At 48.2% G+C, this 22,568-nt stretch overlaps 1 protein-coding gene and 2 pseudogenes across 1 annotated transcript in view; 1 reads left to right on the top strand and 2 right to left on the bottom strand.

Moving 5' to 3' along the window:
* The window catches only part of Per3 (period circadian regulator 3), a 46,576-nt gene extending 38,496 nt beyond the window's left edge, over positions 1-8,080 (top strand). Inside the window, exons 19-21 of the mRNA XM_090335914.1 lie at positions 8-191; positions 875-1,025; positions 6,517-8,080. Of these exons, the coding sequence (XP_090192040.1) occupies positions 8-191; positions 875-1,025; positions 6,517-6,600 (419 nt within the window). The 3' untranslated portion in view covers positions 6,601-8,080. The remainder of the gene's footprint in view (positions 1-7; positions 192-874; positions 1,026-6,516) is intronic.
* LOC150062567 (small nuclear ribonucleoprotein F pseudogene) lies at positions 1,728-2,200 on the bottom strand (annotated as a pseudogene).
* Positions 2,922-3,668, bottom strand: LOC150062566 (low molecular weight phosphotyrosine protein phosphatase pseudogene; annotated as a pseudogene).
* Positions 8,081-22,568: the final 14,488 nt, after the last annotated feature.

The following is a 22,568-nucleotide window of genomic DNA, read 5'->3' as shown; positions in this document are numbered from 1 at the left end:
TTGATAGGAAGCAGTGGTAGCAGTATGTCCTTCATTAGTAGTGAATATTCTTTGGAAATCTCAGAAAATGGGCAGCAGTCTCAGGGTATACAGAAAAAAGAAGCATTGCGCTGTTCAGCCACCGAGTCCATCTGGAGAATGATAAAGCAAACACCAGAGGGGGTGCTGATGACGTATCAGATGCCAGAGAGGTACAGAAGCACTGTTTGAAGACTTACTTTATATGTTTCTAGTCATGTAAAATGATTTTGCTATATACATAACTCTTAGGAAAATGTCTCCAGATCATTTGAAGTCAAGCAACAAATGCTTTCTTTTTTTAGGGTTTTTTTAAATATTTATTTAATATTATTATTATTATTATTATTATTATTTTGCCAATCCTGGAGCTTGAACTCACTCAGGGCCTGAGCATTTTTCTTGGGCTTTCTCAAGGCTAGTGCTCTACCAACCACTTAAGCACCACTTCTGGCCTTTTCTATGTATGTGGTACTGAGGAGGTGAACCTGGATGTTCGTGCATGCTAGGCAAGCAAACTCCCAGCCCAACAAATGCTTTCTTAAAGCAGGAGCTGAATTGATATCGCCACAGAGATTAGTGTCAGACAAAGTGAGCTTGAGTGGTGTGAGTAGGGAAGGAAGAAAGGGAGGTTGTGCTGTGCAGGTGGCTCAGGGGCTCAGAGAGCTGTTCCTTCTAGATGTGACACAGCTTTCCACAATCATGGAAGGTGGGCACTGCCAGCGTGACCCAAAAGTGATGCAGCTATCTTTCAGCATGGGTCATGAGCTCGCAGGAAATGTGAGGAGTGCTGCCCTTAGCTGATGAGAGGAGAATCCAGCCCCACTCGGGTTTTGGTTTCGGTGTTTGTTTCCAGGGCTAAGGAAGTTGTACTAAAAGAAGATCTGGAGCGATTGGAAGGCATGAGGCAGCATCAGCCCCACTTTTCTCCTGGGCAGAAGGAGGAGCTCGCCGAGGTGCACTCTTGGATTCAAAGCCAGAATATCCCTCAAGAAATCCATACCCCAGTAAGCACAGTAATGATCATTGTATAGTGACACGCTTGTGTTCTGCTTGATCCCACTGAGAATCCTCACAGGTACCTCCATGGGGGGAGGGGGGTGCCTGCTTTTCTGGTAAGCAGTGAAGTAACATTTGCACATATTAAACATGTGTAAGGTTAAACAGTTCACAGAGTTTTGAATATGTTTTGGGGGGGGGGTTGCCAGACCTGGAGCTTGATTTCAGGGCCTGAGCTCTGTCCTTGGATTTTCTCAAAGCTAAAACTACCACTTGAGCCACAGCACCACTTCTGGCTTTTTCTATGTGTATGGTACCAAGGAGTTGAACCCAGGTCTTCATGCTTGCTAGACAAGCATTCTACCACTAGGCTAAACTCCCAGCCCAAATACGGGTCTTTTTTTTTTTTTAATTTAGTAAGAAATGTTTAATTTTATACATGTAGAAAGTGGCTCCAAAACCTTAATAATTGCTCTTAAAAGGTTTCAGTTAATATATAAGGGCTGAAATTCACTTTCATAAGAATATTAAAAGGATAATTGCTTCTTACAGAAAGAGTACTAATCTTACCCAAAAAAAATGAATGTATCGTTTCAACAGTGTATTGTTCAACAGTGAGCTTTGCATATAAATACCTACATATGAATAGTAAGCGATTCCGGCTGACAAATTTTTATTGTCTAGAAATATACATATAAAAAAATCCCCCACAAAAAGGCGCCATTCTTTTTTCTTCAACACCTTTGTCCCAAGTCAGATTGGAAAAAAATATTGTCTAGAAATATATAGATATATAAAAGATCCCCTCAAGTGGCTACTCTCTCATTTCCCCATCTTCTTCTTCTTCTTCAACACCTCAGATATAAAGCACATTGTTACACCTTATTAAAACTTCACCCAAATGTCCAGACAATGCCCCATCTATGTATTCTTCTGTATTTGCAAGCTGCATGTTCAGATAGCCATCTACAGATACCAGGTAGTCTTTGTATTCCATCCCCCACTTAAGTTTCACCATCACTGGCTTTCCTGTTAGTCCATTGAGGAAAGGTTTGGGATTGAGAGGTAAACTCATCTCGAATCCGTCGGATACTACAAGCTCCCCGTCGCCGCCGACCGCCGCACCGCTGCTGGTCCCTGGTCACAGGAGCCGCTGCTGGAAGCCTGAACCCATGAGCTGAGAGAGAAATCTTTTTTTTTTATCTTATATAATTCCACAGTTTATTTTGCAAACAATATTTTCTGAAATATGATTTGAGGTGAGCTAACTGATGGTACACCTAAGTTACCTATTTGCTAGAAGTTATTAAATACTGATGAAGGAATTATTACTAACATACCATTACGGCACACCAACATAACAGAAATCTGCAATGTTTAAAACTTTTCACATCTGGTCAAATTTTGTTGGACACCTAAGTATATGGAAAACATACCCTACTGATGAAAGGTAACCTGCATACAAGTGTACTTCCAGTATAGAATTCAATTCTTAAAAGCAAAGTGGCTCAACTCAGAACAAATAAACTGATTCCCATGAAATAAACTAGATACAAAGAAACAAGTAGTAAAACTGCTAAAGATTTATTCCACCAATTTTCCTTATTCTGGGTTGTTATTTTGTATTTTGAGGCAAGTTATAGCCCAGCCTGGAAATGAACTTATGATCCTCCTCCCGAGTGCTGGATTTACGGGCACTGCCATGCCTTGCTTCTGTCTTAAAACATACAAGTATACACTGTGAGTAGACTGAGCTAAAACATGTCTCATGTAGGCCAGGGAGCTGTTATCAGTAGAGCTGTTGTGACTCTGAAGAAGCACAGGTCAGCCACGTACAAGGTGAGGAGCCTCACTGAGCAGTGCTAGGCATGCAGCGTGCCAGGTAGACTGTACCCCTCAGGTCATTATGACTTTACTGGGTTGTATTTTGTTCTTCCATATTTACTTGTTCCACCGATCTGTAATCAGGGAAAAATGAGAAGTTCCACTAGTCAACTAACTTCCCCAAACTAAAGCCTTTTATTCTTGGGTAAATAAAACTAATTGTCACCTACATTTATTTTTAAGATAAGAAAGAGTAAGTCAGCTGAAGTAACCACAGGGGCTGGGGCTAAGGAAAGCCTAATTACCCTTAGGCACAGGACTAGTGGGCCAGTCACTGGGTTGGCTGCAGGCAGGGCTAGTCTAGTGAGGAAGGCCCTGCAGCACCGGAGGCACTGCTGGCACACCAGCTCGAAGTTGGCATCGTTTCCGTAATACGGATCTTCAATAATGAGTTGTTTTTGTGGATCATGGCTCCCCAGTAGATCAATTTTAGCTTTGCAGTTTTTAACTTGATTACTTTTTCTATTCAACTCTCTCAGATTGCTTTCACCCATACACAGCATGTAATCAAATGTAGCAGTCTTCTTTGGTAACCTGTTGGGCAGTGTGACTCATGGGGATGCATGCTTTCTCATGCAGCTCTGCCCTCGATAGTTGGGGGGGGTGGTTTCCACTTCATACGTGGATGTGGCCGCACTGTCTATCCTCCAGTTATCTGAAACATTTTGGTCAGCTACAAGTTTTCTAAAAACTGCTTCTGCATTGGGTGACTAGCAAATGTTACCCAGATACATGAATAGCACGGACTTGGGGCTGCACTCCACCATCTTCCCGGGTCAAATACGGGTCTTTTTGATGCCATTTTTTCTTTTACCAGTTGGCTTGCATCATGCACTGTGATGATGGCAGGAGGGGTGGCACAGGAGCTACACAGTACCACACACACACACACACACACACACACACACACACACACACACACACACACACACACACACACACACACACACACACACACACACACACACACACACACACACACACACACACACACACACACACACACACACACACACACACACACACACACACACACACACACACACACACACACACACACACCCTCTGGAAGGGTCTGAAATCCAAGACACAGGTACACACCCCAGGAGGGTTCCTTTTGTCAGGAACATCAGTGGAGTCAACAGGCTACTGATACTAGAGCTAGCACGCAGGGGCCCCGCTCACAGCCCAGCTTCTTGGTTAACTGGAGATGGGGTCTCACAGATTTTGCTGGTCAGGCTGGCTTCAAACCAAGGTTGTTCAGGTCTGAGCCTCCTGAGTAGCTAGGCCCCATGGTCTTTCTGCATTTACAAAGTCTTTTCAGAGAATCTGAAGACCGACAGCTGTGGTGGTGGCTGTTGTGATGACTGAACTAGTGAGGTTCTTCATTCCCAAGTGTGAAGACATGAGAGGGTGGAGAGTGAAGTTAAAAACTACAAGCCAGCGGGCACGGTGGCTCACACCTGTAATCCTAGCTACTCAGGAGGCTGAGATCTGAGGATTGCAATTCAAAGCCAGCCTGGGCAGGAAAATCCATGGGACTCTTATCTCCAATTAATCACCAGGAAACCAAAAGTAGGCTGTGGCTCAAGGAGTAGAGCTGAAGAGCTCAGGGACAGTGCCCAGGCCAAGGGATAGGGCGGTAGCCTTGAGCTGAAGAGCTCAGGGACAATGCCCAGGCCAAGGGATAGGGCGGTAGCCTTGAGCTGAAGAGCTCAGGGACAATGCCCAGGCCAAGGGTTAGGGCGGTAGCCTTGCGCTGAAGAGCTCAGGGACAGTGCCCAGGCCCAGAGTCCAAGCCCACAACTGACAAAAAAAATCTACAAGCCATATTGGGTGGCTCACTTGGTTACACTAGGAAGCTGGAATGGGAGGACTACAATGTGAGGGGGAAAAGTGTGGGCGACCCTCCTGAGGCAGGAAGCCTGGCATGAAGGAGCCTGCCTGGCACCTCAGCTATACAGAAAGCATAACTAGGACCAGGCTCTGCAGCCCCTTGTGCTAAGATTAGCACTCTACCACTTGAGCCACAGCACCAGTCCCGGCTTTTTCTGAATAATTTATTAGAGTTAAGAGTCTCGTAAACTTTCCTGGCTGAACCATGATCCTCTGATCTCAGCCTCCACAGTAGCTAGGATTACAGGCGTGAGCCACTGGAGCCCCACTTGGTTTCTTTTGAGTGTTTTCTGTATCTTTCCTTTGATTTTTGAACATCTTGAAGATGGCTTCTTGAAAGTGTCTAGCAAGTATGGCCTCCTCTCTTAAGAACTGTTCTTCCTCATTTGTGTGCCCTGTGATTTTTTGTTTAAAAACTAGATATTTGAATTTCGTGACTATGGAAATCAGACTGTTCCTTTTCCCGGGGTTTGCTCACTTTTATTCTTCAAAGATGGAGAGAAAATATAAATCTAAGGATCTCTCTATCCCTCTCCTTCTCCCTTCTGCCATCCCTCTCTCCCTCTCCACCTTTACCTTCTCTCTCTCTCTCTCTCTCTCTCTCTCTCTCTCTCTCTCTCTCTCTCTCTCTCTCTCTCTCTCTCTCTCTCTCTCTCCCTCCCTCCCTCCCTCCCTCTCCCTCTCCCTCTCCCTCTCCCTCTCCCTCTCCCTCTCCCTCTCCCTCTCCCTCTCTCTCCCTCGCCCTTACCTGAACATGTATGGTGACTTCTGAGTGCTTTAGGGTAAACTCAGTCTTAAATATATGCCTCCCAAAAGAGGGAGAGAAAAAAATTAAGGTGGAGTCTGCATAGAAAGCAAAGAGAGTGTGGCCTAACAGTGGAGTGCTTGCCTAGCATGTACGAAGCTCGGGGTTCTGTTTCTGTGTATCACATACACAGAAAAGGCCAGAAGTGGTGCTATGGCTCAAGTGGTAGAGCACTAGCCTTGAGGAAGCCCAAGGCTTGAGGAAGTCCCAAGGCCCTGAGTTCAAGCCCCAGGACTGGCAAAAAAAAAAATCAGAAAGAAAAGAAAAAGACAAGTGAAGAGAGCTGGCTCTTTAAATTTTGGAGCAGGAGGAAGAGGGGTGCCAGCTGTGTGGCCCCAGTGTGTGCCTGTGCCTCCAAGATAAAAGCAGTCAGCAACCAGAACATAGCAGTCAAAGCTTAGCTTTCAGATTTCCAAAGGACCAGCTCTTTATCTAATCCCCCAAGTTGTTTTCAAGCTGCTCAGGAGCACATGCCCGGCTGCTCCTCACCTCTGGATTGAGGGCAGCTTCTCCTCCGGCCCAGCCCCACAGGCTGCCTGCCTCCCCACACCAAAGATGCCCATTGAACATTGCCCGGATGCCTGGCCGTTCTGCTCTGCCTTCCTGTAGGACTCCTTTCCCTCTTTCAATCTCAGAGAAAAAAATGAGCATCTACTGTTTTACGATGGACAGATTGAATCTTTCAAAAAAGCTAGTGTTACGCTGCTTGCTGTGAGCATCTTTATTTTTTATTTTTATTTTTTTGTGATGGAGAAGTGGATGAGGGAGGAGCCCCAGCAGGATTAGGCTGAAGTGTCTCAACAGTGTTGGTGGTTTACCTGTGTTGATAAAGGATGGCTGAGATGGGTATTTCAGGCACATCTTGAGATGGCATTCACATCAAATAACACGCTTGCTTGTGTTCTCTTCTGGAGAGCCATGTTGCCTGTGAAAACAGAAGTTCAGCGGAGGACCCTGCAGAGTCCCGAGGGCTGCAGCCAGCAGAAGACGGCAGCTGAGTGGCTATGAAGATGTCCCTGCGCTCCCCATCTGCCACCTCTGTGTCCAGCTGAGCCCCATGTGGCGCAACCAGAGTCCTCATCAAGACTTCCCTCCACCTTTCTAATAGACAAGTGTATACAGTCTTCTGTTCCTGACATATTAAATAACTGCCAAGTTAGACTTGCCCTCCAGTGTAGCAGTCTGCTGAAAGGATTAGACTGCCTCTGAAGAGGCATGTGAATGGCAGAACTTTATATCATATCACCCCAGACCACGTCTAGCCTGAAGTGTAGCAGAGTGAGCTGAGTCGTGACCTCCATTCTGTTGTGGGCTGACCCTGGCACAGGAAAGGACTCTCATGGCGTTCCCATATTCTCCAGGTTATTTGAGCCTTACAGCCTGGTGCTTCCCCTCCAGATCTTACACAAGACATTCCGCCTCCCCACCACACCCTACAGTGTATAATCCAGTGGTGGTCTGGAAATGCCCAGTTTTTACGTTTAATTTTGACCTTTGTTCCCATAGATGCATTCATTAGGTTTATCACCTTTTATTGAGCTTCAAAAGACTTTCCTTAAAAGCCTATCACGATAAAAGGGACTTATTTTTTGGAGAATTCGTGTTAAAAACTTCCCATGTTTTGGGTTTTAAAATGGTTGTAAAAAGTTTCAAATATTATGTAAGCTAATGTTGTGCTTCATGCTTATGTGTTTACTTGCTGTCTTACCAAAACTAACAGTTAACCTTTTCTTTTCAATGGACTCACAAAGAGGTCTCTCCATGCCCACCAGAGGTTTGATTGGCACTGCCTTTTGTTTGCTCTTGTAAAAGGGTAAGTGTTTGGGGTTTGCAAGTGAGAAAAACGCTCGAGGGGAGCATGGTGACCCCAGCCTTCTGAGACTCCAGCATTCCTGTCCCAGTGACTCAAGGCTCCCTGGTCAGGGCGCCCAGGCCACCTAGAGCTGTCTTTTGAGGAGTGAGTGTGATCACTTCCTTGGCTAGTGCACTCACGCTGGTGCTCTTCCCTCAAGCCCACCATGGAGGTTCACACCCAGATCAGAAAACACGTCAAGTGAGCTACAGTAGCCTTGCATTTTTTATGTAATTTACAACACACTTAGTTTTCTTTTGTTGTTTTGTTTTAGGAAAATACTTTTCTTCTTTGAAGTTTCATAACTTTTGTTAAGTGCAGCCTCATGATCAGGAAAGTCGGCCTTTTTGTCCACGATGATTTCTGGACCTGATTCTCTAGTCCTTGTAGCTCATATCTCCTTGCTTCTTTGAGTGTGTGTGTGTGTGTGTGTGTGTGTGTGTGTGTGTGTGTGTGTGTGTGTGTGCCAGTCCTAGAGCTTGGACTCGGGGACTGGGTGTTGTCTGTGGCTAGCACACTATCACTCAAGCCACAGTTCCACTTCCAGCTGCTGCTACTTCTTCCTCTCCCTCCTTCTCTTCCTCCTCCTCCTCCTGCTCCTCTTCCTCCTCTTCCTCTTCCTTTTTCTTCTTTCTCCTCCTCCTCCTCCTCCTCCTCCTCCTCCTCCTCCTTCTTGTATGTGTGTATGGTGATTAATTGGACATAAGAATCTCATGCAGGGACTTTCTTCCCTGGGCTGGCTTCCAACTGCAATCCTCAGATCTCAGCCTCCTGAATAGTTAGTACTGCAAGTGTGAGCCACTGGCACCCAAACAGATCTCCTTTGTAGAAGTTATTTTCTGGGTGGTAATTCTGTCTTGAGGCATTGAAAATAGTTCCAGATGTTGCCTTGGACATTTCTTGGCATTTTCTAGCAGTAAGCAGCACTGCTCAAATCTTCCTGTTTTATGAGTAGCTAGCTTTCAAATGCTACTCCATCTTGGAGGTTAAGTGATGTCCGAGGCCTTTGAGATTAGTCTATTTGTCTGGTACTCTCCACACAAAAGATTCACCGCCTGTGCATTGTCCACCCGTGACCTTAGCGAGGCGGTTTCGGTTTGTGACTCAGAGCCTTCCTCGAGCCGCAAGACCACTCTGATGACCTGCGCCTTCTCTCTCAATTGTTTCCCAACAGCTGCTCAGTCCTTTGCCTTGGTACACATTTTATGGAGTGTGTATTATGCTAGGCTTGATTGAAATTGGTGCTTGTCACAGATCTGTAAAGCCACGTATCAGATCTCAGCTTCGGTGAGAGCGGGTAAGCACGTCACAAGGCTGTTGGTGCTGCAGGCCGCAGTGGGGCCCCTGCCCCCGTGTCCGCCTGGGAAAAACTGTAACGCCTTGTATTCATGATTGATAATAAACTGATACTAAAGTGTATTTTATAGGCTCCAATGTTTTCATAAATAGTACCCAAAAGTTCTATTTTCTTGGGTCAGGAGTCATTATCTATGAAAAGTAGAATGAATTAGGTAAAACTTCATTATAGCCAGGAGTTTGGCCTAGTGGTAGAGTGCTTGCCTAGCATGTATGAAGACCAGGGTTCAATTCCTTGGTATCACATACATAGAAAAAAAAAAAAGCTGGAAGTGGTCCTGAGGCTCAAGTGATAGAGCTCTAGCCTTGAGAAAGTCCAAGGACAGTGCTCAGGCCCCAAGCTCAAGCCCAGGACTAGCAAAAAAGAAAAAAAAAAAAAACACATAATTTGCATTGTTTATTTAATGCAAGCTGAACACTTGTTTCAGCTTCATGTTTAAGGTGGATTTATTTTTAGATGGCTGTTAGTATTCTAATTAGCTGTCATTTCTAAGTAAAACAGCAAACTGTACATGCTACAATTTGAGACATTTTCTTGGACTTTGTCAGTAAACTTTATATGTACCCGGTACCCAGAGTGCCACAGATCTGCTGGGAGCCTTGCACCCAGTCCTGGTACCCACCCCTGGCACCCTTCCCCACTCTCCTTCCATGTACAGGTGGGGCCTATTTAGTCCTCACCTTGGTACCCCGAGGAACTTACAGGGTCCTGTGTGTATAGTGGGTGGAACTTGCCAAGTTGGTTGCCAGCTTAGCCAAACTTGGCAAGTAACATTACTCTCACAGACTTTGTAGGGCCCGTCTATATTTTACAGAAGCCTATGGGCTTTTAAATTTTTTTTTTTTTTTTTTGCCAGTCCTGGGCTTGAGCTCAGGGCCTGACCACTGTCCTTGGACTTTCTCAAGGCTAGAGCTCTACCACTTGAGCCTCAGCACCACTTCTGGCTTTTTTCTATGTATGTGGTACTGAGGAATCGAACCCGGGTCTTCATGCATGCTAGGCAAGCACTTTAACCACTAGGCCAAACTCCCGGCCCCTGGGCTTTTAAATTTTACAACTTTGAAATCACTTGCTCCCTTCTGCAACACAGATAGCAAGAAGACGCTGGATTTGGCAGCGCATTCTGTGGGCATAGACTGACAGCTGAACTTTGCAAGGATTCACATGGTCTGTGAAATCGGGCATAAAGCCGGCACTGAGGCATGGTCAGACACCTTGCAGCAGGAGCGACACTTCACAGCATCCAGGTGACTGCCTGGAGCCACAGAACAAGAGTTGTAGTCAGGGGCTTCCCACTGTCACCATGGCGTCCTCACTGCTGTTCTTCATGTCATCCAGGCCCAGAGGTGATGCCCCTGTTGGAAGGGCCTTTCTGCAGATAGGGCCAGCTGGAAGATGCCTGTGGCCCTGGCACCTGAGCTGTTTGGGGGTTAGTGCAGTCTCCAGGCACTGGGTGGTTGGATGAGTGCTTCTCCTTGTGTGTGTGCAACATGTCACACCAGCATACATGCTCCAGTGAGCACAAGTAAACACACATGTCTTACCCTTAAAATTAGTACCAGGTGATCCATCTTCCCCAAGTGTAAGTCCTGCCTAGGCCAGCAGGCCCTATGTGTGGTGTGTGCGTGTGTGTGTGTGTGTGTGTGTGTGTGTGTACACCGTGCTCTTCTTCCTCCTCAAAGAAGGCACACAGGCCCCTCTCCAGGTGCCTTTGTTTCAAGCTGATGCACTACTGATGCTTAGAAATAGGCATTTATGGGGCCGGGTGTTTGGCCTAGTGGTAGAGTGCTTGCCTAGCATGCACAAAGACCCGGGTTCAATTCCTTGGTACCACATACACAGAAAAAAGCCAGAAGTGGTGCTAAGACTCAAGAGGTAGAGCTCTATCCTTGAGAAAGTCCAAGGACAGTGCTCAGGACCTGAGCTCAAGCCCAGGATTGGCAAAAAAAAAAAAAAAAAAAAAAAAAAAGAAAGAAATAGGCATTTATACCCAGAGTCCAGTGTTCACACCTATAACCTAGCTACTCAGAAGGCTAAGACCTAAGGGTTCTCCTTTGAAGCCAAACCAAGCAGGAAAGTCCATGAGACTTAACCACCAAAAGCCCGGAAGTAGAACTGTGGCCTAAGTAGTAGAGCACTAGCCTTGAGCCAAAAAAGCTCAAGGAAACAGCACCTCAGCCCTGAGTTCAAGCTACAGGACTGGTACAAACATCAAATGCCATTTATGTTGTCAGAGTCTACAGGATATCAGCTAAGTGAGTTTATTTGAGTGGTTTGTAGTCTATAATGATTTTGGCTAAATGCTACTTTTATAACTTTCTTAGCCAGGTGCAGTGGCTCATGCCTGTAATCCTAGCTACTCAAGAGGCTGAAATCTGAGGATGAAGGTTCAAAGCAAGCCCGGGCACAAAAGGACCTGAGACCCTTATCTCCAATTAACTTCTAGAAAACAGGAAGTGGGGCTTGCTTCAAGGGTAAGGTAGTAGCCTTGAGCTGAAGAGCTCAGGGACAGCACCCAGGCTGAATTCAAGCCCCATGACCCACAGAAAGAAAGAAGAAAAAGAAATTCTCTTTTTAGCTAGGAGTTTGGTCTAGCGTGCACAAAGACCAGGGTTCAATTCCTCAGTACCACATATCTATAGAAAAGGCTGGAAATGGCACTGAGGCTCAAGTGGTAGAGCTCTAGCCTTGAGAAAGCCCAAGGAACAGTGCTCAGGCAGCCCTGAAATAAAGCCCCAGGACTGGGGAAAAAAACAAACAAAAAAAAATCCTTTCTATTTTCTTGCTGCTTGTACCTCTCCCCTCTGTGTGTGTGTGTGTCTGTGTGTGTGTGTGTCTGTGTGTGTGTGTGTCTGTGTGTGTGTGTGTGTGTGTATTTATGGAGCATCCACGTGTTCCAGACAAAGTATGCCCAATCCACTCACACCACAACTTCAAAACTTGGAAGAAATTCTCCAAGAATACGTTGAAGGAAAGAAAACCTTGAGATTTGTAAATTAGGCTTATAAGTGAACCACTCGTAGGCATTGCAAAGCAGGATTTATTTCCCAGAAGCAGGGAGCAGGGTGGATCTGCCTGGCTTTGCCTTGCACCATTGTGGTCCAGCATCCTCGCTGCTCATCTTCCACCCGGTGCTTCCCCAGGCCTCGCCTCAGACACAGTATTTCCAGAAGCATTCGGCGGCAACCACATGCTGCTGCTGCTGCTGCTGCTGCTCCTTGCTGCCTCTGGCCACGAGAAGGCTCAGTATGGCACTAGGATCTTGTCCAGGCAAAGCCTGAAACCAGAACATTCCAGAGCAACGATTAAGTTTTCCATGCATCGCAGGCCCTCCTAGAAAGGAAGATTGATGGAGCCCAGGGCTTTGAGGAGCAGCCGCCACTATCTCAGGGCCCCACGCCATCCCTGGGCAACTCATGAACGTCCATGGCCACCCCCTGGCTGTTGTGCAACGCCACACGCCTGTTTCTAGACACACGCATTGGCAGTGTGCGCTGCACATTTAGTATCTCCTCACAGCCTATGTCTTGGAATGTACTGCTCTAGAGGTCTATTTTGATTCTATGATTTAGTAGTCAAACCCTACTAATCACCTTATGCTCTTGGTGATTTGTTTAATCCTTCCAATGAGAAGAACATAAACATCTGGATGATGGCTCTTACTGGAGCAGCTCTCCTGGGGCCTCCGGCAGGGCTTGCTGTTTGGGATTCAGTGTGTCTAGCTTGTGTTTTTAGCAGATGAGTACTGGCTATCTCTGGTCAGTGTTTGGGAGATGCTTGGTTAATGTTCTGAACGTCTCTGATACGATATCCTGGAGAGATCTATACATGTGTACTCTTGCGTACATGGTGTTGGGTGGGGAGGGCTGGGGAATGTGCCTTGTGATCTCTTGTTTTGTTTTGTTTTGTCATGGGGCTTGAACCCAAGGCCTGGGCACTGTCCCTGAACTTTTTCCTCTCAACACTAGCACTCATCACTTTGAGCCACAACACCGCTTCTGGTTTTCTGATTGTTAATTGGAGATAAGTCTCATGAGCTTTCCTACCTGGGCTGGTCTTGAACCCTGATCCTCAGATCTCAGCCTCCTGAGTAACTAGGATTACAGGAGCCACTGCGCCCAGTGAAACCTCTGTATTTTTGTGTACACAGGCAGGGCTGGACCTCCCCACAGCTGGAGACTGGTTAGCCAGATGGCAAACCCAAGAGACCCCTGCAAGAGTGTAACAAGGCTGGGTGGCAGCTGGAGCAGGCATCCAGCACTGGTATTCCCACTCAGTGAACTGCTGGGTCTCTAAGCACTCCCCATGGCCCCGGCCCACAGAGGGTCTGTGCTCAGCCACACACTCTATCCTGGGCCCGGGAGCACAATCCATGTCCATGGCATACACACTGCCTTGCATGCTGAACCCTTGAAACTCAGGGTACAGGGTTTGACTCCGTGGGTACAACTAGGGCCGAGGTCCCACGTTTCTAACAAGCTTGTAGCAGTTTCGGGATGCAGGGCATGGGCTGCATGGAGCCTCATGACTCCACACGAGTGGACAGCAAACTCAGGACCAGGGGCTCCCCAAATTCCTTACCCACCACTGGTAAGTTACCCCACACAGGTACTTGCTAAACTCTTGTCACCCTCATGCTTTATACAAATTAATGTTTCAATTATAACTGGCCAGTTGTTGTGATTTTCACCAAGAGTCCTCTTCTACTTTCTGATCGTGGAACCTGTAAAATCAGGGACCTCCCTTCCCTTTCTCAAGTCTCCTCTGGAGTCAGGAATGTCAGTTCCCACATCTGGAAAACAAGTTTGAAAAGAAGCTTGTGACCTGTCGTTTGTGCTTATGCTCATTTTGAGCATGGCTAGATTACGTCATTTCCATCATGGATGCCTGTCCACCCCCAGGCCTGGGGTTTTCAGCAGCACTCGACACTCAGCAGCCAAGCTCCTGTCTGCAGAACTGTCTATTAAAAGGCTTCTTTCTGTCTGCACAGGGTTCTGAGCTGGTATCTGTGTGGAGACGTGACAGCTGATTGCTTGGCCTCATGCTTGCTGAACACTAATCTTCACTGATTTCAAAATAATCCGAGACAGGTTTGTTTGTTTGTTCGCTTAATCATTTCTATTTGCTGATGAAGAAAGGGGTATGGGAAGATTAAGTGATTCTCTAAAAATTTTAACCAGAGGGGAAAGCATGATTTAAATGTGTACTCACTGGGAACATAACAACCCGGGACCCTGCCCCTAAGTAAATCGAGGCATCAGAAAGTGACAGGTATCCGAGGTGGACATGGGGCAGGGGAAGCACTGGGCTGAGGATTTTACCTAGTCCACCAGCTGAGAGCCCTGTGGCTTCCTTGGCCTATGGGGTTCCGGTGTCCGGAGAGCCTGCAGCAGCATCTGGGGGAGCAAGGCGCGCTCCAGCTCTTCCACAGCTCCCTGGATCTCCTCCTGGGGGGCTGTAGAGTGGGGAGAGGGTGTCAGCCACAGCAGGTAGCTCTCAGAAAGCCTCAGCTCATGGTTTGTCCTTAGTGAGTCAAGATGCTATAGTCCAAGTCACAAATCAAGGGGCAGGTGGGGGTAGGAGCTCGGAGAGCCCTGCACCCCCCTTCCTCTTCATGCAGTCTTGTCCATGGCCTTGGCATCCAGTTGTGTGGGGTACCGCTGGGTTAGAGCAAGGAAGAGCTGCTGTGGTCTCCTCATGAAGCAGCCCACAGGGAGCAGGCACTACTTGCTCCAGCAACACCTCAAGGTGGAGACAAACCAGCTCCAAGCCACCCTTTGTGTTCCAGGGACAAAGGGGACCGTGTTAATCCCGGAGCTCCAGCTGGGTTAAGGTTTAGGATGTGTACATGTAAGTGGAGGGGGGGAGGACTTGCCGTGCAAGCTGAGTGTGTGTGTGTGTGTGTGTGTGTGTGTGTGTGTGTGTGTGTAGTGAGGTAGTGAGCATGGTCATAGTCCTTGCAGGGGACAGATTTCACTGTAGCAAGTTTGCAGACACATAGCTGTGACCTTGGTGAGGAGACATAAACCAAACCCTTCTAAAGACCTCTGCCATACCGCCAATGAATGCTAATGCGCATGTGAGAGCCGGCTGCAGAAAAGGGGCTGGGACAGGAAGTGTCACTTACAGGGGAATGATGAAGAACAAGCCTAGGATCACTTTGCATGGTTTGGAAGTTAAATGAGCCGTTATTTCATCTTGTTTATGTACATGTATATCGTACATAACTATTCAGATATTGATTCTTGGTTCTGGCACTGTGTGCAGCCATTTTCAAGTGGTGTCCATTCCACCAGTCCACTTTAGACCAGTAAGATGATTCTCATTGTGAGCTCAGTGGTTCTAGATACTCAGCTGTGGGCAGATGAGAACCATAGAGACTAAGCTATCAAGTGAACAGCTTAGAAGAGTACTTTCCTTATTTACAAAAGAGTCTCAAAGTACCCAAAATTGAAGACAAAATTAAGCCAAGTTTTTAATGGAATATGTCATGCAACCTCAGTATTTCTAAAATCTCAGAAATAATCATTGCAAGGTAAGTTTCCATAGGTCTTATGGGTTGTTTTTAATTCAGCCTGGACTTGAACATAGGAAGAAAAAGAGAAAAGTACTTGAAGTCTCCGAGGCCTCTGTCAATAAACAGAGATGATTACTTTCAAGCTCAAAATAGCAGAAGACAAAATAAGTGCATTGCTAAGCTGTAATTGGACCAACCAACCAACTCATTTTAAATTTAATGTTTTTGTTGTTGTTGTTTTGTTTTGTTTTGTTTTTTGCCAGGCACTGATGGCTCACACCTGTTATCCTATCTATTGAGGAGGCTCAGATCTAGGGATTGTGGTTCAAAGCCAGCCTGGACAGAAAAGTCTGTGAAACGTTTTTCTACAACTAACCACCAAAAAGCCAGAAGTGCAGGTGTGGCTCGAGTGGTAGAACCCTGGCCTGAGCAAAAAAGCTTAAAAACAGCACCCAGGCCCTGAGTTCAAACCCCAGAACTGGCAGTATTAAGGTTTTCAATTTAGAGCAGGTTTTGTTTTTTTTTTCCTCTCCAATCATGAGGTTTGAACCTGGCGCCTGGGCGCTGTTCCTGAGCTCTTTTGCACAAGGCTAGCACTGTACTATTTTGAGCCACAGCACCACTTCTGGTTTTCTGGTTGTTAATTGGAGATAAAAGTCTCATGGACTTTTCCTGCTTAGACTGGCTTTGAACTGGGATCCTCAGATTTCATTGCCCAGCTAAGAGCAGTTTTATGAATGGAAAAACAGTAATTGATCATGATGAAAGTTGAACCAAGAGGCAGTGATGAAATAAGCAGGCTGCTCTTGTAGTACAATTTCACAAAGACAAAACTTGCCATGAATAAGGGGGGCTGCCAGGGGTCTCCAGGGTTCATTCCCAAAGCAGAGCAAGACTCCGTTCTGCAGGAATCCATTCTCACCTCCCCTGCGCCACCCAAGACAGTGGGGCCTCGAGAAACAAGAGGAAACATGGTCTTACCTGGGGACTGACGGGATGCCATTCCAAGGTGAGTGACCGGGAGAGTCAAGGCCAGACCCAGAGGCCCCATCAGCAGCAAGCAGCAGAGGGCCAGCGTGGCCATGGCTGGAGAGAGACAGGCAAAGGGGGCATTCCTTTCTTGCTCTGTTGGGGAGCACTCTCATCTTGCTGTGACCTGTGACCACTGATTATATACATATCACTCTGTGACCTCACACCATCCCCTCCAAAAATGTCATCTATTTATTGGCCAGGGAAGCTGAGGCAATCACTTTGCATTAATTTAATTTTCCCAAGTAACAATTCATAGACAATAAATGCACTGCCTCACTGCCTTGTGCTCAGAATAGGCATTAAATAAAGAAGAAAGGAGTTTACAAGTGTGGCCAAGAGAAGAAACTCAGCCATAAATTCTGACTTGGAAAGCGCTGGGCATGGGTTGCCGTGGGTGAGGCAGACATGGGTAGATGCAGGGCTGGAGTGGGGGGGTGCTATATCTTTCATGAGTGAATCAATGTCTTCGTCCTGTTGTATTTGGGGATGCTATGCCTGTAGACTTGACCATCTGTGGAGTCACACTTCAAGCCAGTTACTTAAAACACTGAAGGTAAGTTGAAAATACACAGCACACATTTCTCCAGTCCCAAGCTCAGCGCATCCCAGGCACCAAGTGTTCAGAGAAGGAACGAGCTTGCTGCAGAGCTGGATTCTCCGTCAAGGGTGGGAGGAGGTCATGGCGGAGGCCCTTGCTGAGGAATACTGACCCCGGCTTACTGCCTGCTCTACCCAGCCAGGCCATGGCCCCGCCACCACACTCCCACACACTCTGTCACATCAGCTCTTCTTTATCCAGAGCCCACTTCTCACTTAAACTCATCAAATAATGAAATCAGAGTGTGAGGACACAGTAGAGCCCCATGCCATCTAACTAGAGGCTTCCCCGATGGGGCCTGGCATGCAGCAGGCTCAGGAAGAGCAATGAGGAGAGGTGGAAAGGGGAGGAAGCGCCTCACACATGCTTGCCCTGCAACTACAGGCTGCCCACCAACACACCAACGCCACACCCAGGATTTCCCTCTGCACGAACCAGGTACAAGCACAGTACCAGACATGTTAGAAGACACACAAAACCTCAGTCCTGCCCACGGGGCCCAGGTTTCAGACAAAATGTCTCCATCCCACCCTACTCAACAAGTTATTGATTCATGCCAACTATCATTAAATAATGGAAGCTGCCACTGGCGGTTCACATCGGTAATCCTCGCTACTTAGGAAGCTGAGATCTGCAGGAGCATGGTTTGAGGCCACCCTAGGCAGAAAGGTTCGTGAGACTTCAGCTTCAGTTGGCCAGCAAAAAATCAACTGTAAGCATGGTTCAAGTGGTAGAGCATTAAACAAGTATGAGTATCTGAGTTCAAGCCCCAGTATTACCAAAAAGAAGAAAAGTGAGTGAAAGCTAGCTGTGGTGTGCCCACCTCTGATTCTAGCCCTTGAGGCTGAGGCAGAAAGATTACTGAGTTCTAGGTCAGACCTTGGCTACCACAGAAAAGTAAAATTAAAAAAAATAAAGGCATGAGAGAATTTCAAAGCTGCTGTGCTAAGGGATTGTTTCTCTCCCCAGGCTGCATGGTACATGCATGTGCTTGGCATGGGTGGGGGGCCTTCATGAAGCTCTGATGAGGCTGAGAGAACTGGGGTCTGCAGAGATGCTGGGGACCATGTCAGGGAGACAGCAAACCCCTCTCTTCCTGGGGCGGCCGCCTGTGCCTGCCAAGCCTTGCCATTCCCTGGTAACTCAGGATCCTGACAGTTATTTGTGATGGTTTTATGGTGTGGCCTCATTAAGTTAATACCAAAGGCTGAAGCCACTTTCCTTCAACAGGCTGTCAGCATCAGTGTCGCTTTGCCTGGAAACCTGCTGAGTGCATCACCCACCCCTGCGGGTCCCTGCGTGAGCCCCACGGCGCCAAGTACCTGTCAGGATCCTGTGAACAGCGGCTTCTGGAGCAGTGCCAGGAACCAGCTGCAAAGTTTGTCCTAAAGCAGACAGATAGCCGCATGCCGTGGCTCAAGTCTGTAATCCCAGCCACTTGGGGGGCAGAGGTAGGGGGATCCCATTTCCAGGCCATCCAGCACATAAATATCTAGGAGACCCCATCCTAGCCAGTGGCTGAGCGTGGTGGTACATACCTGCTGGGCCGCCTTTGCAGGGATCACTTGTCGCCCCCCAGTGATTTGGGAATGCGTAACCGGGAGGATCACAATCTGTGTTGCCAGCACAGAGGGAAACCCGACTTCGAAAAGAGCACAGAAAGGGACTGGAGGTGTGATTCAAGAGCCAGACTCCAAGTGTGAAGCCTAGTCGCACCTAAACAAAGCAGATAGGCATGTTTCTATGTCAAAGGCAAGCCTGTGTTCAGCATACGGCTCTGGGAACCCATGGGGGGGAGGGCGGGGGGGGGGGGGGAGAGGAAGGGCTGGAGGGAAGAGGGAAGGGCACAGGCCTGTGGCCCGCACTGCGGGGAGGAATAAGTGAGGCAGCGCTCTCTCTCTCTCTCTCTCTCTCTCTCTCTCTCTCTCTCTCTCTCTCTCTCTCTCTCTCTCTCTCTCTCTCTCTCTCTCTGCTCTCTGGGCTGATAATAGGCCACACTCTCTGCCTCTCTGCTGCCATCTCTGCCTCTTCTGAAGGCTGGATGAGCACTGGTGGCTCACACCTGTAATCCTAGCTACTCAGGAGGCTGAGATATAAGAGGATCGTGGTTCAAAGCCAGCCCAGGCAGGAAAGTTGGCAAGACTCCTATCTCCAATTAACCACCAAAAAGCTGAGCTGAAAGTGGAGCTGTAACCTAAGTAGTAGAGCATTGAGAAAAAAAAAAAAAAAAGCTGAGCTGGGCGCAGTGGCTCTCACCTGTAATTCTAGCTACTCAGGAGGCTGAGATCCGAGGATCTCAAAGCCAGCCAGGGCACAACAAAGCCTTGAGACTCATATCTCCAATTAATCATTAGAAACCAGGATGGGGGGCCAGGAGTTTGGCCTAGTGGTAGAGTGCTTGCTTAGCATGCACGAAGACCCAGGTTTGATTCCTCGGTACCACATACATAGAAAAAAGCCAGAAGTGGTGCTGAGGCTCAAGTAGTAGAGCTCTAGCCTTGAGAAAGTCCAAGGACAGTGCTCAGGCCCTGAGCTCAAACCCAGGGCTAGCAAAAAAAAAAAATAAGGGGCTTGGCTCAAAGGGTGGGGAATAGCCTTGAGCTGAAGAGCTCAGGGACAGCGCCTAGGCCCAGAGTCCAAGCCCCATTACCCACACACATAAATAAATAAATACATACATGCATATGTAAATAAATTTTTTAAAGCCACCCAGGGCACTAAAGAAAGAGAGACACTTATCTCCAGTTAACCTCTAGAAAATGGGAAGTGGGGCTGTGACTCAAAGGGTAGGGTGGTAGCCTTGAGCTGAAGAGCTCAGGGACAGTGCCCAGGCCCAGAGTTTAAGCTCCATGATTTCCCCTCCCCCCCGCAAAAAAAAGAAAAAAGGAAAGTTGAAGGACAGTGCCCAGCCCCTGAATTCAAGCCCCAGGACCAGCACAATGTAAGTAAGTAAATACACATGGTAGTTACAGACAGACAGATGTTAGAGGTAAGTAGGTGGATAGATAAGATAGGTGGGTGACAGGTCAGTAGATTAGATAGATGGTTGATAGATAGATGAAAGCAGGGTTTCAGGAGGTGTTGTGAGGGGGTGAGGGCACTCAGGTGTCAGTGACTACAGAAGTCACACAGGAGGGGCCTGCCGGGAATGCGAGGCGGCCTTTGATTTCCTTGATGCTCTGTGCACTCACGCAGACCCAGGGCTCAGAACTTGTCCTGATGGCTCCCACGCAGCCACGGTGAAGGACGGTGTCGTCACGTGCGCATCTAAAGAAGGGCTTGGGGCAGGCACAGAACTCGAGAGACAAGGGTGGAAGAGTGCAGCAGAGGAGCTCACTGGACCTTGATGGACGTGAACTTGTGGGTGGAGACGGAAGAAAGGGACAGGGAGAGCACGAAAGGAAATGAGCTCATTGCCGACTCCTGGAGTGTAACCCCTCTGTGCATCACCTCTATAATGACAATAAAGTAAATCCATAATCAATTGAAAAGGAGACCAAGGAGAAAGCCAGGCGTGTGGAGGCAGATAGACAGAAGGACTCCTTCAGCTCACACCAATGCCTTCCCGTTTTAAAGTGCCTGGGATGGGAGCGCCATCTTGAACCATGGTGTGGCAGCATTTGTGTCATGTTTTCACAGATTCCCCCTCTGGCTGGGAGAAAGAGGCCACAAAGGAGACCCAGCCACAGCGACGGGACCCTCTGCAGACTGGCCTGGCAGGGCCATGGGACGGGGGGCAAGTGGGGCCGGGCCCTGAGGCATTGAGGGACGAGCCAGCAGGGTTAGTGGGGGGTGCTGGGCATGACAGAGACGGCTGTCAGGGCAATCCCATATCTGGGCCTGAGAACCTGTGTGACCTGAGATCCAAACACGGTGGCTATGGACAGGCCAGTCTCAGGGGTCCAGAGCTTGGAGAGGGACAACGGAAAGCCCAGCGCCGGTGTTCATGCTGTAATCCTAACTGCTGAGGAGACACATCTGGAGAATCAAGGTTCAAAGCTAACCAGAGAGTGAAGTCAAATAACCAGCAAAATGCTGGACTAGAGTGGTAGAGTGTCAGCCATGAACAAGAAAGCTGAGCAAGACGCACAAGACCCAGAGTTCAAGCCTCAGTACTGGCACAGAAGAGGAGGAGGAAGAGGAGGAGCTGGAGCAGGGGTACACCAGAGATCCAGAAGAAATCTGGGAGGTGGGATGTAGCTCAGTGGCAAAGCAATTGACTAGCAAGTGCAACATACTAGGTTCGATCCCCAGTACCAAAAAGAAAAGACTTAAGAAAGAAATTCAGGAATTGTGAGATGATATTTGAACCATGGAGAACCACATATGGCCCAGAGTTCATGTAGGGTGCCTGGAGGAGGGAAGAGCCAACCAGAAGGGGCATCCAGGAGAGAACTGAGAAGACGCTTCTAGAAGGAGGGCACTGCCCATGACAGAGGCTGTAGACCACAGGTCACCAGTGGGTGAATGGTGACGTGGAGTCATGGATCCCTCAACCCAGCACCACGTTAGTGCCCTCAAGATGGAAGCTGGAGAAGTCAGCTCACAATTATTCTCGCTGCTCAGGAAGCTGGGATAGAATTGTGGTTTGAGTCTGCAAAGTTTGTGAGACACTCCTGGGTCCACCAGTAATAAAATGGGTGGTGGTGTGCTCCTGTCACTCCAGTTGCACAGGAAGTATAAACAAGAGGATCACAGTCTGGCCTGGTGGCGGGGGGAAGCAAGACTCTACCTGAAAAATAATCAGAGCAAAAAGGGCTGGAGCCAAGCTGGCAGGTGGAAGGTGTGAGACCCGGCCTGGAAAGGTAGCCTGCCCAGGCTTCTCTCCGGCGGGCGATTGTACCCAGCAGGGCACCTGGGATCCTGCCACCGTCAGCTTCTGGGCATCGTTCTCTGTAGAGGTGTCTGCAGCCAGCCCAGCAACCTGGAAAGCCACCACATGGGGGACAAGCTGCCAAGGGAATGCCATTCCGGGCCTGGGCGGAATCCAGCAACGATGTGTCACGTCCTGGAGCCAGGGCCAGAGGAAAGAAGGGGACGGCGTGGACATCTGCCCTGTTTCTTGATCTGATTCATACCATCGCCTAGGGGCTCAGTCCAGGAGGCACGGGATGACTCAGTGTCACCCGAAGGACGCATGGGCCTGCTGCTGGTGTTTTATTGCATTCAATATGAAAGGAAGGCTTCCACTGCAGAGACTAAGAGCCGGGCTCCGAGGTAAATGGAAATAGGAACCACCACCTGGGACCTGGCGGCCCAGGTGAAGCCGGCTGGGTTTCTTTATTGAAAGACTTCATTTCCTTTGGTTTTTAGGGAGCAGTACTAGGATTTGAACTCTGGGCCTTGCACTTGCTAGGCAAGTACTTCTGCCGCTGGAGCTACACCATCAGCTCCTGGTTACTTTTGCCTGGCCCAGCCTGGGCCAGGATCTCTCACCACCGCTGGGTGACAGGCCCGTGACACCACACCAGCTCTCAGCGGCGATGGAGTCTCCTGAACTTTTCTGCCCAAGTAGCCTTGAACCACAGTTGTGCCATTCTGTGCCTCCCAAGCAGCTGGGATACAGGCGTGCGCCGCAGAGCCCGCCTCCTGGGCCATGCGCTTTCT

This window comes from Megascapheus bottae, chromosome 6 (assembly GCF_031878675.1).
Source record: "Megascapheus bottae isolate mThoBot1 chromosome 6, mThoBot2.hap1, whole genome shotgun sequence".
Classification (NCBI taxonomy): domain Eukaryota; kingdom Metazoa; phylum Chordata; class Mammalia; order Rodentia; family Geomyidae; genus Megascapheus; species Megascapheus bottae.
This window is presented reverse-complemented; position numbering and strand designations above follow the sequence as displayed.